This window comes from Ostrea edulis, chromosome 9 (assembly GCF_947568905.1).
Source record: "Ostrea edulis chromosome 9, xbOstEdul1.1, whole genome shotgun sequence".
In the NCBI taxonomy this organism is placed as follows: domain Eukaryota; kingdom Metazoa; phylum Mollusca; class Bivalvia; order Ostreida; family Ostreidae; genus Ostrea; species Ostrea edulis.
The window spans coordinates 28842322-28858449 of record NC_079172.1 but is presented as its reverse complement, the minus strand read 5'-3'; the positions used below and the strand labels follow the sequence as shown (position 1 = coordinate 28858449).

The window sequence follows — 16128 nt, the reverse complement described above, 5'->3', positions numbered from 1 at the left end:
CACTTCCGCGTGTACATCACTGAAACGTTTCAAACGGAGTGCATTTGGCCGCCCCTTTGAAGCGTTTTAATGACTACTGGAATCTACTTTCATTTTCTGGAACCTACTAGTTTCCTGCCCTACAGTTTCTAGCTCACTTTGTGACTGTCAGGTAAGTTGTAAGCACTTTTATTTAGATTCAGTTCCCTGGCACTGAAGTTCATGACCTGCTTTGGAAATTCACTTGAAACAGTTTACACTATTTTATTAAATTAGGAGGTTAGGCCTGCCTATAACGTTATGCTTTTATTTATTGAAATCTTCACACATGCAGCATGCATGATAGGTGTGTATTTATAGATTCATCACCTAAACGTACGGCATGGTGAATTATAGATGTACGCATACAAATTAATTCAGATGAAATAAATATTAAATATAAATTAATAGAATAAATGATAAAGATAATAAAATAAATAAATTTTATATATATTAAGTAATGGATATCACAGGCACCTGAAGTATGGATATTACTACCCCCCCCCCCCCTTCTTCATATTTTTTTTGGTGGCAATAATTCCTCTGAAATGTATGCATTCCCAGTCTATCTCATTCCTCTTTCAATTCATGTAATCGTTTCACGCTTTTTGTAAGCTTTAGAGATTGGCTTTCTACCGGTATAATAAAATACACAAGGTAAGAAACAAAAATTTGTAAACAAATAGGGGGTACCCATTTCGAGGCACATTTTCCAAGTAATTACAGCGTTACCTAAGGAATTTTGGCGAGCGGCAGGTCGGGAAGATGTCATACTACAAGTCTCTTCAACTCAAAACCCATCTCATCTCTTTTATTTGACACAATCTTGCGTGCATTGATCGGACTGGGCTTCTTCTCTTCCACTGTCAGCCAAAAAGGAGGTCACAGAATACGAATTTATAACATGTCGTGTGATTGGTCCGTGAATAATCCCGAGACCCTTCGGATGATCCGGAGACTAAGCAATGTCTTTGCGAACCAATCACACGGTGCATACACCAAATTCGTACTCTGTGATCTCCTTTTTGTGCAGACCTGTGCCTCTGGATCCAGCGAAATTCAAATACAGTATGGAAATACTGTATGACCTTCAAATTTAAGTTTTGATGCGATATACATAAATAACAATGGCCTGTGGAATTTCAAAAATGTGAATCTTAAAGTTGGAGCAGAGAATTCTACTAATGGGAAATATCATTTTCAGTGTTTCAGTGATTTTTCCGATATCCGTGTTGATTCTTACTTGAAGGGAATTTAAAATTGAATTTGTATCTCTTTGAGAAATTTATTGTCTTTCTCTTATTTTCAGCCTACCTGTAGATGTCTAATAAGTTATTGGGTTTACCTATCACTGTCCAATAAGTTGACAATACGCAAGTTCTGAATTACCCAAAAGTTATTTCCCTTTGTCGAACTCTTTCGCATTTTATGACATATGGTGGGTACACAATGTATACATTATATCGTAGACTGGCACTGTACATAACGATTACATACGATTAATGTAATGAAAGCGTAACTTTTGTTTATATCAATCACTGGTATGCATATTCTGGCCATATCAAGCATAATCTGTTTGAATAAGATCATCAAATTGGCTATTAAATCATTACTCGTTTCCTCTTCTACATGAGTGACCCTTTTATTAAAGAAAGATGACAATTAACAATATTTGTTTGAGCCATTTTGTTATCCAATATTCATAAACTCACTAAAGTTGCCTTTCCCCTGAGATAGGATGGTCTCAGAAACTCTGGATATTATCTTTAGAAATAATACAACGATAGTAATTAGCAAATGTACCCACTGTCATCATATTTTACGTCATAATTTACGGAAGAGTTCGATAAAGGGAAATAACTGTTGGGGAACTCGTAACTTCCGTATTACTGTCCATTATTTTTAAGAACGGACAGTATCTGTCCTTTATTAAATATAATGAACAGCAATTGTCAACTTATTGGACACTTACAGGTAACCTTTTCTCTACAAGTGGACTTTGTTCTATATAAAAGCCTAAAAAGACAAAGGATTGCATAACAAAAATGTTTTAACAACAGACTAGTATGTCAAATCTTTATCATATAATTAATCCTATCATTTTTTGGGGGGGATTGCCTTCTCCTTTCAGTGATTTTTCAAGGGCCATTTTGGGTCCGAATTTTGGCCCTTTCCCCGCCTAAAAATTGCCAATTTTCCCCCAATTTAGCTTGTATTTTTCCCAAAAATGAAATTATGAAAGGAAAACGTATTTGAAAAAAAATAAACATTCGATGTGAAATATATACATAAGATTTCATAAAGATTATGGGAATGATGATTTGGATAGAATAATTGAAAATTTTTTAAGGTTAAAAAAAATTAGATGTGTAAAATAAAGATAATATAATGTATGATTTTAAAACTTATTTATGATGAAATTGATTTTTCCCAATTTGACTGAAAGTCGACAATTTTTCCCAATTCGAAAGCCACAGGACCCTTGTAAAAGATGTAGAGAAATCACTGCCTTTAATAACAAAATATCTAATTGTGATATTTCATCCATAGATCTGCAACATCCTATTATTAAAGAAGGAACATTGTTACATATACATATTACATGTTTTGCCTGAATAAAATATTATTAATATGTGTTTCTATATAATGATACAGGCATAGGCAAAAGGTACAATATGGTAAGGTATAATTTTTTTTTTATGTAATCCGAGGGTTTTCACATCAGGTCTGCTCTGGATCTCGATGGTACCTCTTTAGCTTGAGGGCCGTGGCCGAGTGTTAGAGCACCATGCATGCTCAAAATCACACGGCCTCTCACCTCTGGTCGGCGCGGGTTCAAATCTTGCTTGCACCGGTAAGTGTGAAAGTTTCCCAGTTTACTTGCGGAAGATCAGTGGTCTCTTCCCTGGCACATTGTATCAAGGTTCTCTCTTCCACCAATAAAAACTGGGTGCCACCGGATAACTGAAAAATTGTTGAGTGTTGTCAAAACTCTAATTTATATTAGTAAAAACATATCACACTGAGGCAAAAGTCTCTAAAAGTAAAATGTCATCACTCTGAGTCAAAATTCTCATTTTTCTTCTGCTGTTGTATTAATTTTAAAGACATTTATTCTTTTATTTACTTTTAATGCTGTACACATTCTTTTTAAGGTTTTGCTATCATTATAGATACCAAATATGGAGGGTGCCCAGGTTCATGATTCTGTGAAGGACTACTACGGCAAACAACTTAAGACGGTGGATGACCTGAAAACCCAGGCATGTGTGACGGTGGGGAAGAAGGTCACTAAACCTGTCCGTGAGGCCGTGGCTGCAGTTCATGATGAAGTAGCTTCCAAGTAAGTTTTAATTAATTTTAATTTAAAAGTGTAATCACTACAAATGGGCTTTCCACTCTTGAATATTAATATTTCTCCTCACAATGAGATTCACACTGGCTATTCACAAACAACATGACACATTTCCATTTCTTCATTGACCTTGTACTTTAACCTTTAGAACCTGCAGGGTCATGAAATGTCTTTATCTCAAGTCTAGGAACCCAGGCCGCAGGATCATGAAACATCTAGGAACTTAGGCCGCAGGCTCATGAAACATCTAGGAACTTAGGCCCAGGATCATGAAACGTCTTCAGCTTTAATAAAAAAAAAACCCCATGAATAGGAACCTAGGCCCCAGGATCATGAAACATCTAGGAACTTTAGAGGCCCAGGATCATGAAATGTCTTAAGCTTAAAATCTTTATATTGCCATGAAATGATTGAGAAGTCAATCATTCCTTAATAAAATTTTCATTCAAACTGCTGCATCAAATTCCTAGTGTCTGCAAATTGAGAGTTTCTGTTTAAGGTAATGGATACAGGAAATTGAAAATTTGACTTATCTGAGTTTGTTACATGATCCCAGGGCCAGATCTATGCACAACATAACATCTCTGAAGTGTCCTTAAAATCAGAAGCTAAATGTGATCAGTCTTGTACACAGGTTTAGATTTCTGATAAACTTAACCTTTTGTATTTAATCCAATATGACCCCCAGATCTTTCCACGAGGTGCTATTTTTAAAAGTTTGATTGAAAGCATGTAAGAATTATACACAAGGATCCATTTTAGGACTTACATTCTGGTGACCTTGACCTTTCACACTTCAAATTATAAAACTTATACGAACCGAAAGCTTTATGCAAGGTACCAATTCTACTATTAAAGTCGATAAAATTCAGGTAAAAAACCAATAAACACATGCACACAAGAACACAGAAAAGTTGCAAGATCTCCACAGGATTATAAACCAAGGAACACAGCAAGAACACAGAGAAGTTGCAAGATCCCACAGGATTATAAACCAATGAACACATGTACACAAGAACACAGAAAAGTTGTGAGATCCACACCACAGCTTTACTCAATTACTGTGAGAGAAAAGTAAATGAAGGGGTTTACAGTGGTTGAATTTTACTGTAATTTGATAAACCCCTGTTGTTTGAACCATTTCTAGTCATGAAGGTATGACATAATTTTTAGCCGAGTTGCAACGAAGTTGAACTCGGCTATTGGTTTGGTGATGGGGGCGGGCGGGTGGGCGGGCGTCAACAATTTGTTTCCAGATGATAACTCGAAAAGTTTACAGTCTAATCAAATGAAACTTTGAGATATTGTTGGGTACCAGATAAGGAAGACCCCTATAAATTTTGGAGGAAAATTGTCAAAGGTCAAGGTCACAGTGACCGAAAATAGAATGAAAATTTCAGAAAAATTTGGTTTCCGGATGATAATTCAGAAAGTTTAAATCCGAATCAAATGATACTTAAAGATATTGTTATGTACCAGGTAAGGAAGATCCCTATTGATTTTGGAGAAAATAAGTCAAAGTCAAGGTCACAGTGACCGAAAATACACTGTAGAATGAAAATTTCAAAAATGTTTGGTTTCAGGAGGATAACTCGAAATTTTTTAATTTGAATCAAATGAAACTTGGATATATTGTTGGATACCAGCAAAGCAAGGCCCCTATTGATTTTGGAGAAAAAAGATCAAAGGTCAAGGTCACAGTGACCGAAAATACATTGAAAACTTCAGACAAATATGGTTTCTGGACAGTAACTCGAAAAGTTTAAAACTGAAATTAGTTTTTCACAATTATAAATATGCCACATCATTCCTGACTTTACAATGTATCCCATGTAACTCGGCTCATGCAACCCTGGGTGCATATATCGATTTTTTGATTTTTTCTATCAGCATTGATGGAAATCTATAATGGAAAAAGAACCCAAAAACAAAACAAAATCCATAGAGGGGGACATTGACCAGGTTCTTTAAATAACTTGTTCTCAAAATATACTTAAAGCTAGTATTTTCAAGTGACATATATTGATGTATGTAGGTACTATGGATGTGGGCTGATGATTATTTTGATTGATGTATGTAGGTACTATGGATGTGGGCTAGTGATTATTTTGATTGATGTATGTAGGTACTATGGATGTGGGCTAGTGATTATTTTGATTGATGTATTTATGTACTATGGATGTGGACTAGTGATTATTTTGATTGGTGTATGTAGGTACTATGGATGTGGGCTGATGATTATTTTGATTGATGTATGTAGGTACTATGGATGTGGGCGGGTGATTATTTTGATTGATGTATGTAGGTACTATGGATGTGGGCTGATGATTATTTTGATTGATGTATGTAGGTACTATGGATGTGAGCGGGTGATTATTTTGATTGATGTATGTAGGTACTATGGATGTGGGTAGTGATTATTTTGATTGATGTATGTAGGTACTATGGATGTGGGCTGGTGATTCCAGAGAAGTTGGAAGGAATGAAGATTCTCGATTTAGGGAGTGGAAGTGGGCGTGACTGTTTTGCTCTAAGCAAGCTGGTTGGACCAAATGGTCATGTGACTGGAATTGACATGACAGATGAACAGGTAGGTCTAATGATGTGATATACTGTATAATACTACCTGCCTATTTATTAGTCCCCTAACGGCTGAACTGAAGGATATACAACTAGTGTGAACTCTATCTGTCCATCCATAAAATTTGAACATGTTCGACTTCTTCTCCAAAACCACAAGGTGATTTTAGCCAAACTTGCCACAAAGCATGCTTGGGTAAAGTGGATTCAAGTTTGTTCTAATAAAAGACCACTTCCTTTTTTGAAATGGAGATAATTAAGAATTTATAAAAAATGTGTGGTATCTTTTAAAAATCTTCTTAAGAATCAATGAGCTAATATCAAACAAAGGGCTATGCTCTCTCCAAAGGGGAGATAATCAAGAAAAAATGAAAAAAATAGGGTGGGTGTCTTTGAAAAATCTTCTTAAGAACCACTGGGCCAGGAAAGTTGAAACTTGCATGAAAACTGTCTGACATAGTGTATAAATCATGGCCCCTGGGGGTAGGATGGGGCCACAATAGTGGATCAAAGTTATTGTGGGGATGTACACTGTATAGGATAAATCTGTAAAAATCTTCTCAAGAACAACAGGGCCAATATTACATGTACTTATATTAATACATGTATGCAAGCGTTCCTATATAGTACATATTGAAGTTTGTTCATATTATGACCTCCCGTCTGGTGACCACAATTGTGGATGAAAGTTTTTTATGTTAATATATAGGGAAACCTCCTTAAGAATCTTCTTCTCAAGAATAGTAGGGCCATGATTAGTCATAAAATACCCCAACCTAAAAAACAAAAGTGTGAAGTATGTTTTCAATGTAACTGAAATGTGTTAACTGCTGATATTTTGCAGATAGCTGTTGCTCGAAACTACATAGACTACCACACAGAAAAGTTTGGCTATAAAGAGGCCAACACTGACTTTGTGCAGGGCTACATTGAACGACTGAGAGAGGCGGGGCTTAAGGAGAATTACTATGACATCATCATGTAATGTTACTTCTTATTACACATCCTTAGGAAGGCGGGGCTTAAGGAGAATTACTATGACATCATTAGTTTACACATCCTTAGGAAGACAGGGCTTAAGGAGAATTACTATGATATCACCATGTAATGTTAATTCTTATTAGTTTACACATCCTTAGGAAGGTGGGGTTTAAGGGGAATTGCTATGACATCATCATGTAATGTCACTTCTTAATGTACATTTTTAGGAAGGCGGGGATAAAGGAAACCTAGTCATTATGAGAGCTGTCACATCATCAAAATATTCATATCCCTCCAACATTTTATAGAATGATTATTGTTTTAATTATGATCTACTGAATGTGTAAATTAATCAGTTCCGTCAATTTTGAAAAGATGCAATATCTAATATGGTAACTGTATTTCATAATGCAGAGTAAGTAAGAGTTGTCTCCCTTAACATCATCAAAATCTGAGCTTACAAAAGTGCAAGGCCATTGCTTACTTAGTAAATCTAGGACTTGTCAGACTGGCACCATGCAGAGTTTTAGCTCGGTAATCCATTAGGTCATTGCATATATATGATTCAAACACAATGGTTTGAACAATAAATACAGAGGATTCTACTTTGCATATATAATAGAATTGATTGATTGATTTGACTTAAAATTTAATATTTTTAGAACACAGAATCCATTTTTTAGTTTTCCATGATATAAGTTTACAGTCAGATCTGTATGAAGCATATAGGTATGTAGATATAGGTTACAGTTAGATCTGGATGAAGCAGTCACCCGTAAGATTCACAAAACGTGACCTTTATTGAAAGATGACCTCTTAATAGAGGTTCAGTTCAAATAAAACTTAGTCAATTTTATTTACTCCCTTCCAATAACATTTGGTGCCATGACCAGTGTGAACCTGGGTTTCTAAATGCTTGGTTTTTTTTTTCAGTTCAAACTGTGTGATCAACCTTTCTCCAGACAAAAGAGCAGTTCTTCAGGAGGCTTACAATGTGTTAAAGGTAGTGTTTGTGAATTATTTTCAAAACAAGTGATGTTACTTTATTGTGTAAAAGTTTCGTACATCTCAGGGAATGAGTATAGTACAGTGTATTTACACTTCCTTAATATGAGAAATTTGCTTCATCGTCACACCGTTGCCTGTTCTGTATGTTTTAATATCTGTTTTTGATCTCTTTTGAAAGTTAGCATATTTCAGAGGATAGCTACAGTGTTCTTGTTTTCTGATCTGTGTTAATGTTCTTGTTATCTTCACCAGGAGGGTGGCGAGTTTTACTTCAGTGACATTTATGCAGACAGACAGCTGGAGGATTCTGTCAGGAAACACGAAGTCCTGTGGGGTAAGTTCTGTATGGTGATGTCATGGAGGTCAAACCGATTCCATCGCAGTGACCAGATAGCCAGTAAGCTTAGTTGGTAGAACAACTAACAAAAGAGTGTCAATCGAAACTTTTATTCTCAAGAAACCCCAAAACTATCTGTCATTTCAAAAGCATATTTCATAAATCACAGCTTGAGATTTGCAAGTTTGGAATCATGAATTGATACAAAAAGTATTGTTTGTTGTTTGTCATTGAATAGCACACCTTAGACATTAATGCCAAAATACGATACTGCTGAGATAAAATATAGGCATTCAGAGTTCTAGTTTTATGCATGCCACTCATTCAGGTGTTCTCATTTTACCCACACCATTCTTCTGTAGGCGAGTGTATTTCCGGAGCCTTGTACTGGAAGGATTTGTTTACATTAGCTGCTGAAATCGGCTTCAGTCGACCATACCTGGTATCTGCAGCACCTGTACCTATTGACAGAGAGGACTTCAAACAGATCCTTGGTGTGTATTTCATGATTATGAAAAGTTTACCATTCAAAATGTTTTATTTTATTGATTCATTTTGCTCATAAGGCATGTATAGATATGTATTTTATATGTGAGAACTAATTTCAACTGAAATTTCAATTTATATATAGATGTAGAAAAGCAACACAGACATTTGTGATAAAGTGAATCAACAGACACATCCAGCCTTTAGATATTCTCATCCTTCTCTTTCCATGTTGAAATATTTAACCAATAAAAATTAAAAATTGATACAAATGTATACCCCAAATTTTTTTCTATTTGAAAAACTGCCTGAATATACACAACACTGAGATATCTATCTATAAATGTACAACACTGAGATAAGATAATTGACATACAGCTATTTGATAGTAGTCAACACATGAAGTCCATACTTTCTGAAACCAAACCGCTTTAGAGTAATGGAGTTTTTTTTGGCCATTTAAAAAAAATGGTTAGAACTGCAAGCCTGTTGTATGTAGTAAATATAAACATTAATTCATACAAACTATTCTGTTATCGATAAAGTTTAGAGTTAAGGTAAGAATTGGGGCCTGATTTAAGTGAACTACTAGGTTTTTTGCATTATATGTTCATGCATGCACTTTTGCCCTGAATTGACAAACAAAAAATGCTGTATTTGCCATTATGAAAACCTCTGTTTTGATTGAGGTTTTAAATTCATGGGACAAGGGTTCCCATGTAATCTACTAAGATTTTGCTATTCATGTCTGTCTGTCATTGTCTGTTGTAAAGTTTTATGATTTTCTTACTTTTCTGAGACTGCATGGCCATTTCCATGCCTAAATTACGGAGTCGTATCTTTTGGGACATATTGCACATTTTGTGATTCTTGCATTTTGGATATGGTTAAAACATCTTTAAAGATGAAACTTGAAAAATCCACCTCTTAACTCTAGGACATCTAGCTAGAAAACTGGGTGTTTTGGATCATGAAAGCCTCTACCAAGATTGTAAAACTCATTCAAGTTGCTTTTTTTATTCCCCGTAATCGGAGACCTGTAACAAGCACTATTTGTTGTGCAATTATCACGTGACCTGCATCTGGCCCTGCTTACCAACTTCTTCCAATACTTTACAAACAGGAATTTTTTAAATTGAAAATCTTGAATACGAAGCTATACATGTATATATTCATTATAATGTATATTATTGTTGATTCAAAGTATCCAGATAACTTTTTCCTCAGGTGATGCTCGTTTTGTGTCTGTGACGTACCGCCTCTTTAAACTGCCACCTTCAGCTGACGGTGCTCTGACACAAGTCATATACAACGGCGAAATAGCCGGGTATGAGGAGGAATTCACGTTCGATCATCAGCACATATTCAAGGTACAGGCATATGTCCCTTTATTGCAAAGGCAGACACATTGGAAAAAATGATACTCTGACAATTTACTGTCAGAGGTTTATCTTTAATTCTACCTTGGTTATTGCAAAGATCAAAGGAATCCCGCGGTCATTATTATACGATATACCTACATATGTAATAACTGATTATGAGAAAATTGATACGCTTGCACTTCGAGTTTTGCTTATGCAACAATAAAGTCGATGACTGATAACTTAATTTTATAATAATAAAATTAATCAAAATATGTTGTAAAATAAATTCATAAATGACGGACGAACATTTGTCATTCAGCTTAAACCAATCATCTGCATTCCGAGAGCAAACATGGCAATGCACAGACAAGTTTTTCTTGAACTGTGTATTCAAAGCAGTTCATATAATCTGTTAACATTATACTAAATACTTGAAATGTTTTTTAGCTCACCTGAGCTGAAAGCTCAAGTAAGCTTTTCTGATCACTCGTCTGTCTGTTAACTTTTCATACTTTCGACTTCTTCTCCAGAACCACTGGGCGAATTTCAACCAATTTTTGTTACAAATCATCCTTGTGTCGTGACTGTGGTAAGATGGGCCTATTGTGAAGAGAAGCATATGTGTTATGGGTGTGGTATACTTACAAGGAAGTAAATATGTCATGACTAGTATAGTTAGAGGGAAGTAAATATGTCATGACTGTGGTATAGTTAGAGAGAAGTAAATCTGTCATGACTGTGGTGAGATGGTAGTAAACTAGTTAGAAGGAAGTAAATGTGTCATGATTGTTTTAGCTAGAAGGAAGTAAATATGTCCTGACTTATATAGCTAGAAGGAAGTAAATAGGTTATGAATGTGGTATAATTAGAAGGAAGTAAATGTGTCATGATTGTTATAGCTAGAAGGAAGTAAATAGGTTATGAATGTGGTATAATTAGAAGGAAGTAAATGTGTCATGATTGTTATAGCTAGAAGGAAGTAATTATGTCATGAATGTGGTATAATTAGAAGGAAGTAAATGTGTCATGACTGTGGTATAGTTAGAAGGAAGTAAATGTGTCATGATTGTTATAGCTAGAAGGAAGTAAATATGTCATGAATGTGGTATAGTTAGAAGGAAGTAAATGTGTCATTACTGTAGTAAGATGGGACTATAGTTCATCCCAAATTGTCAGACATAAATGTATTTTTATTCTAATCTTGAAAAAGTTCAAATTAATTCAAATGATGCAATGCATATAGATACACATATGTCCTTTTGAACTGATTTGTATGTTGATTGAATATTGTTTAACGTCCCTCTCGAGAATATTTCACTCATATGGAGACATCACCACTGCCAGTGAAGGGCTGCAAAATTTAGGCCTGTACTCGGTGCTTACGACCTTTCAGCAGGGAGGGATCTTTATCGTGACACGGGACCTCGGTTTCTGCAGTCTCATCCAAATTTAGTCGCTCTCTTACGACAAGCAATGGGGTACTGAGGACCTATTCTAACCCGGATCCCCACAGGAGATTTGTATGTTTGTAGAGAGGAATTAAAAACTGATGGTTCTTATGATTCCACATGTTAATTCTGTATTGAAAATTTCCATTTCATTGAGTAGAAGAATGATATTGTCATGGTACCTGGACCAGTTTCTACATCTCTGAAATGTTCCCGATTCTCGGATGAGTTTGACTACCAGCCAGTCCCCAAGAAATCCTGTGGCACAGACAATAATGGAACTACTGACAAGGTAAGTGCTGGGGGAGGGTTGAAATTGATGACTGCTGGTGGGGCGGGGGAGGATGGAACAGATGCCAGCTGGTGGGAGGATGATGGAATGGATGACTGTGGGGAGGAGGATGGAATGGATGACTGCTGGTGGGATGATGATGGAATGGATGACTTTGGGGGGGGGGGGGGATGGAATGAATGACTGGTGGAGGTTGTTTTCTTACACTTACTTCACATGTCTTTATTAGTATGAAAGTTGATTGCATTTGAAGGCAACTGGTGTCTGTTGTACACAAGATAAATATTATTCAAAGCAATGTCTGTATGTCAGTGTGTACTCGAAATGCTGTAGGCCCAAAGATGTATTTTATGTTTGATGAAAAATTGCCACTGTTTGTTGGTGTAAGAAGGTCATCAATATTTTGTTTGTAATGATTGAATTAATGTTTAATGACATCTGTAAATGTTTTCTGTCAATGAGAAAATGAATTTGAAAATGTTGAAATTCATAAAATTCTAATGTAATTTTCATGTTTTAACAAATCATGGAAATAGATGAGTTCTAAATTTGGCCTCTATATCTCATAGGTGGAGATTTATGTCTGATGGGTGGAGTTTAATGTCTGATGGGTGGAGTTTTATGTCTGATGGGTGGAGTTTAATGTCTGATGGGTGGAGTTTTGTGTCTGGTGAGTGGAGTTTTATGTCTGATGGGTGTAGTTTTATGTCTGATGGGTGGAGTTTAATGTCTGATGGGTGGGGTTTTATGTCTGATGGGTGGAGTTTTATGTCTGATGGGTGGAGTTTAATGTCTGATGGGTGGAGTTTTATGTCTGGTGAGTGAAGTTTTATGTCTGATGGGTGGAGTTTTATGTCTGGTGAGTGAAGTTTTATGTCTGATGGGTGAGGTTTTATGTCTGATGGGTGGACTTTTGTGTTCGATAGGTGGAGTTTGAGGACCCCTTTGAATACCTGGAGAACCTGGCCAAGAAAGGACAGAAAGTGGAATCGTCATGTTGTGGAGGATCTACAAAGTGTTGCTGAAACTTCACAAGTCGACAGTTTATATAATCATAAACATGTAGAGAGTGGGAATTATGTACACAGAATCAATATGAACAGGCAGTTTTAGCTAAATCAGTAGTTGCTATATCATTTTACTTACATTTACCAATATTTTGTCAATGATCAGCCTTTGCTAGTTCAATGTTTTGTCAATGATCAGTATTTGCTAGTTTAATATTTTGTCAATGAGAATCCTTTGCTAGTTCAATTAATTTTGTCAATGAGAATCCTTTGCCAATTCAATGTTTTTATAATTATTCATATCTTCATATACATTTAGGAATTCATGTTTACATTACAAAGTGTCTTACTATGTATTGGAAAGTTTTTCAGAGCATACAAATCTTAATGGTTTTTTTTTAATTTTACAATTCTAAGTTTGTTTTTTTTTTATGAGGGAATTCAAAAACAATGGAAGCCTGGGTGATTTTTTGTTGTTGAATATTTATCTTTGTACAAGGATACAAACTGTGTATATTAATGTATATGTGCTTATTATACATGATAATCACTTTGTTACGCTTGTTATTATGTTGTTTAATAATAGACGGGTAGAAAAAATGAACTTGTAGACATTACTCTTGTCTGACAGGGGCATGCCAGCGAGAGAAAAGCAGTGCATTGTGTCATAATTTCTTGTTTTGTCTAGAAAAAGCAGTGCATGTCATCATTTCTTGTGTTGTATAGAAAAAGCAGTGCATAATGTCATCATTTCTTGTGTTGTCTAGAAAAAGCAATGCATAATGTCATAATTTCTTGTGTTGTTTAGAAAAAGCTGTGCATGTCATCATTTCATGTGTTGTCTACACATTCTACAAACATGTTGCTATTGGTGCACATTAAGGTCAATAATCTATGTGTAAGTAATTAGACTGTGGTTTTGTTATTTAGATGATATCAGACTTATCCAATAAGTGAGTCATATATATTTGGTGCTATACATTCACTCGAACACATGCACCACTGCACTGTAAGGGTCAGTAAATAGCTATGCAGAGCTAATGTTAAATTGTTATATACCATGTCTGACATAATATTTGAATTTTTGTTGTATCACTGAATGCTTTTAACCCTGAATCATTGTTAGATCAGCTTAGCATTTCTTATCAAAGTTTGTCCCTTGTTTTTCTGTTGTCTGTCCGTTAACTCTTCACATTTTTTACTTCTCCAACATTACCCACTACTGAGCCAATTTCAGCCAAATTTGTTATTAAAAGTATCTTTGAGTAAAAGGGATTCAGGTTTGATGATTTTTTTGTTTTTACAAAAATATGAAAATAGGGTGAATATTTAAAACAATTGCATGGAAATTTCATTAGATAGTTTAGATTTAAGTTTGTTAAGTTTTGACACCTGGGACCACAGTAGGAGTTTTAAAGTTTTACTTAAAATGAAAAATCTTCTGAGGGTAGACTTTGTGATATCAATATTCAAGCATTCTCATGTAGTGTAGATTCATGTCCATTCAATCATGATGCCCAATACCCAGGTGGGGCTACATTAGGGTGTTAATGTGTTGTATAGGAATATAGAGGAAAATTCTTTAAAAATCTTTTTGACAAGGCTATAAGTTGTCACATTATTATGTAAGCATTTTCATATAGTGTAAATTATCATGATTACTGGGGTCAGACTAGGGGCACTAGAGGGATGTGAAATTTTACATGATTACTGGGGTCAGAGTACTAGAGGGATGTAAAATTTTATGATTACTGGGGTCAGACTAGGGGCACTAGAGGGATGTAAAATTTTACATGATTACTGGGGTCAGACTAGGGGCACTAGAGGGATGTAAAATTTTACATGATTACTGGGGTCAGACTAGGGGCACTAGAGGGATGTAAAATTTTACATGATTACTGGGGTCAGACTAGGGGCACTAGAGGGATGTAAAATTTTACGATTACTGGGGTCAGACTAGGAGCACTAGAGGGATGTAAAATTTTACGATTACTGGGGTCAGACTAGGAGCACTAGAGGGATGTAAAATTTTACTTAGGAATAGATAGGGAAATTCTTCATATATTTCTCTTCAATAACCATCGGCACACTTTATGTAGGATTATTATGCACTCCTCATCATATTGTAAAGATTTGAGACTGTTCACATCATGATCCTCGGGAGATACAATGGGGCTGTAATTGGGATTTAAAGTTTTACATAGGGAAAACAATGCTCAGGTGAGTGATATGGCCCATGGGAACTTGTTTTAGTTTACCTCTTTGTTTGAAAAGCAGATAAACAGAGATATATGTGTTTTATTTTTAGACCATTCTTGAATCTTGTAGTCACTTGATACAGATACACGTATTGAAATTATTTGCTGCTTAATGTAGTAATTTACATATTTTATGATAATTAGCAGACAGATGTAGCATATTATATAGTGGGATATTTGCTGGTTTACATTAATGATGGTTAGCAGATGGATATATAACATCTCATTGAGTGGTGTGTGCTGGTTGAATGGGTTAGCCCAGGTCAGTAGAGTTAACTTGTTTGATTTATACGCGTCTTCCATGTTTGGTTGTGTTTTCCATAGAAATTTTAGACTGTATAGAAATTGTTTGATTTACTGTATGGAGATGTTCATGCTTTGCATTGTTAAAATCAGGATGCTTTACTTGTCGGAATAATTAAGGAACATTAATCAGGTAGTTCTGCAAAGCAAACAGAACTGATGTAATCAAATTGATTTAATTAAAAATGTTAATTAACAGAGCAAAGCACTGTTTATATGATTAATGTAGTCTAATAAAAAAGTTTTCCAAATATCATTTGTAATGGAAGATTGAGATACAGATGATATATCTGTGTCATTAAGAATTTCTCAGTTTATGAACAAAATGGTAAAAGAATTGGACACAAGTTTAAAAAAAAAAACAATAAGGAAGAGGTTCATGGGTGATATTGCTCACCCAAGCAGTTGCATTTTCTAATGTAGAACTTTTTAATGTGACTGTCCTCACTCCAATAATGTGAACATACTGCTGCATATTGTCATCACAGACTGATCATAAGCAGAACAAGCTCTTGCGGATCAAATTAGTTGAGAGAAATAAACACCATATGCAAGTGATAATGGAATATTGATTCATAAATATGGGGAAAGCTGAAATTATGTAAAACTTTTTACTGTGACTGTCCTGACAATGTGAACATACTGCTGCATATTGACACCACAGACTGTGTGACAAGGGTTCTTTATACTT

General features: G+C 35.3%; 2 protein-coding genes across 3 annotated transcripts in view; one reads left to right on the top strand and one right to left on the bottom strand.

Moving 5' to 3' along the window:
- The window catches only part of LOC125657481 (major facilitator superfamily domain-containing protein 10-like), a 19917-nt gene extending 19880 nt beyond the window's left edge, over nt 1-37 (bottom strand). The window contains exon 1 of one of the 2 annotated variants that reach the window (XM_048888052.2): nt 1-37. This exon is cut by the window's left edge and continues 113 nt beyond it. The gene's annotated coding sequence lies outside the window, so the exon portion shown is untranslated. The other variant, XM_048888053.2, reaches the window with a different exon arrangement.
- LOC125657483 (arsenite methyltransferase-like) lies at nt 20-15690 on the top strand. The gene is made up of 10 exons (XM_048888055.2): nt 20-151; nt 3192-3361; nt 5813-5963; nt 6798-6934; nt 7868-7937; nt 8195-8276; nt 8642-8773; nt 9993-10135; nt 11738-11869; nt 12796-15690. The coding sequence occupies exons 2-10, from the start codon at nt 3201-3203 to the stop codon at nt 12892-12894; spliced, it is 1107 nt and encodes a 368-aa protein (XP_048744012.1). The 5' UTR covers nt 20-151; nt 3192-3200; the 3' UTR covers nt 12895-15690.
- The last annotated feature ends 438 nt before the right edge of the window (nt 15691-16128 follow it).

What these genes read in the sequence shown, in the direction of transcription:
- LOC125657483 (XM_048888055.2), top strand. Translation starts at nt 3,201, where the DNA reads ATGGAGGGTGCCCAGGTTCATGATTCTGTGAAGGACTACTACGGCAAA. An exon ending in GAAACACGAAGTCCTGTGGG is followed by an intron (nt 8,277 to 8,641) that starts GTAAGTTCTGTA and finishes ATTCTTCTGTAG; the next exon opens with GCGAGTGTATTTCCGGAGCC. An exon ending in GGACTTCAAACAGATCCTTG is followed by an intron (nt 8,774 to 9,992) that starts GTGTGTATTTCA and finishes CTTTTTCCTCAG; the next exon opens with GTGATGCTCGTTTTGTGTCT.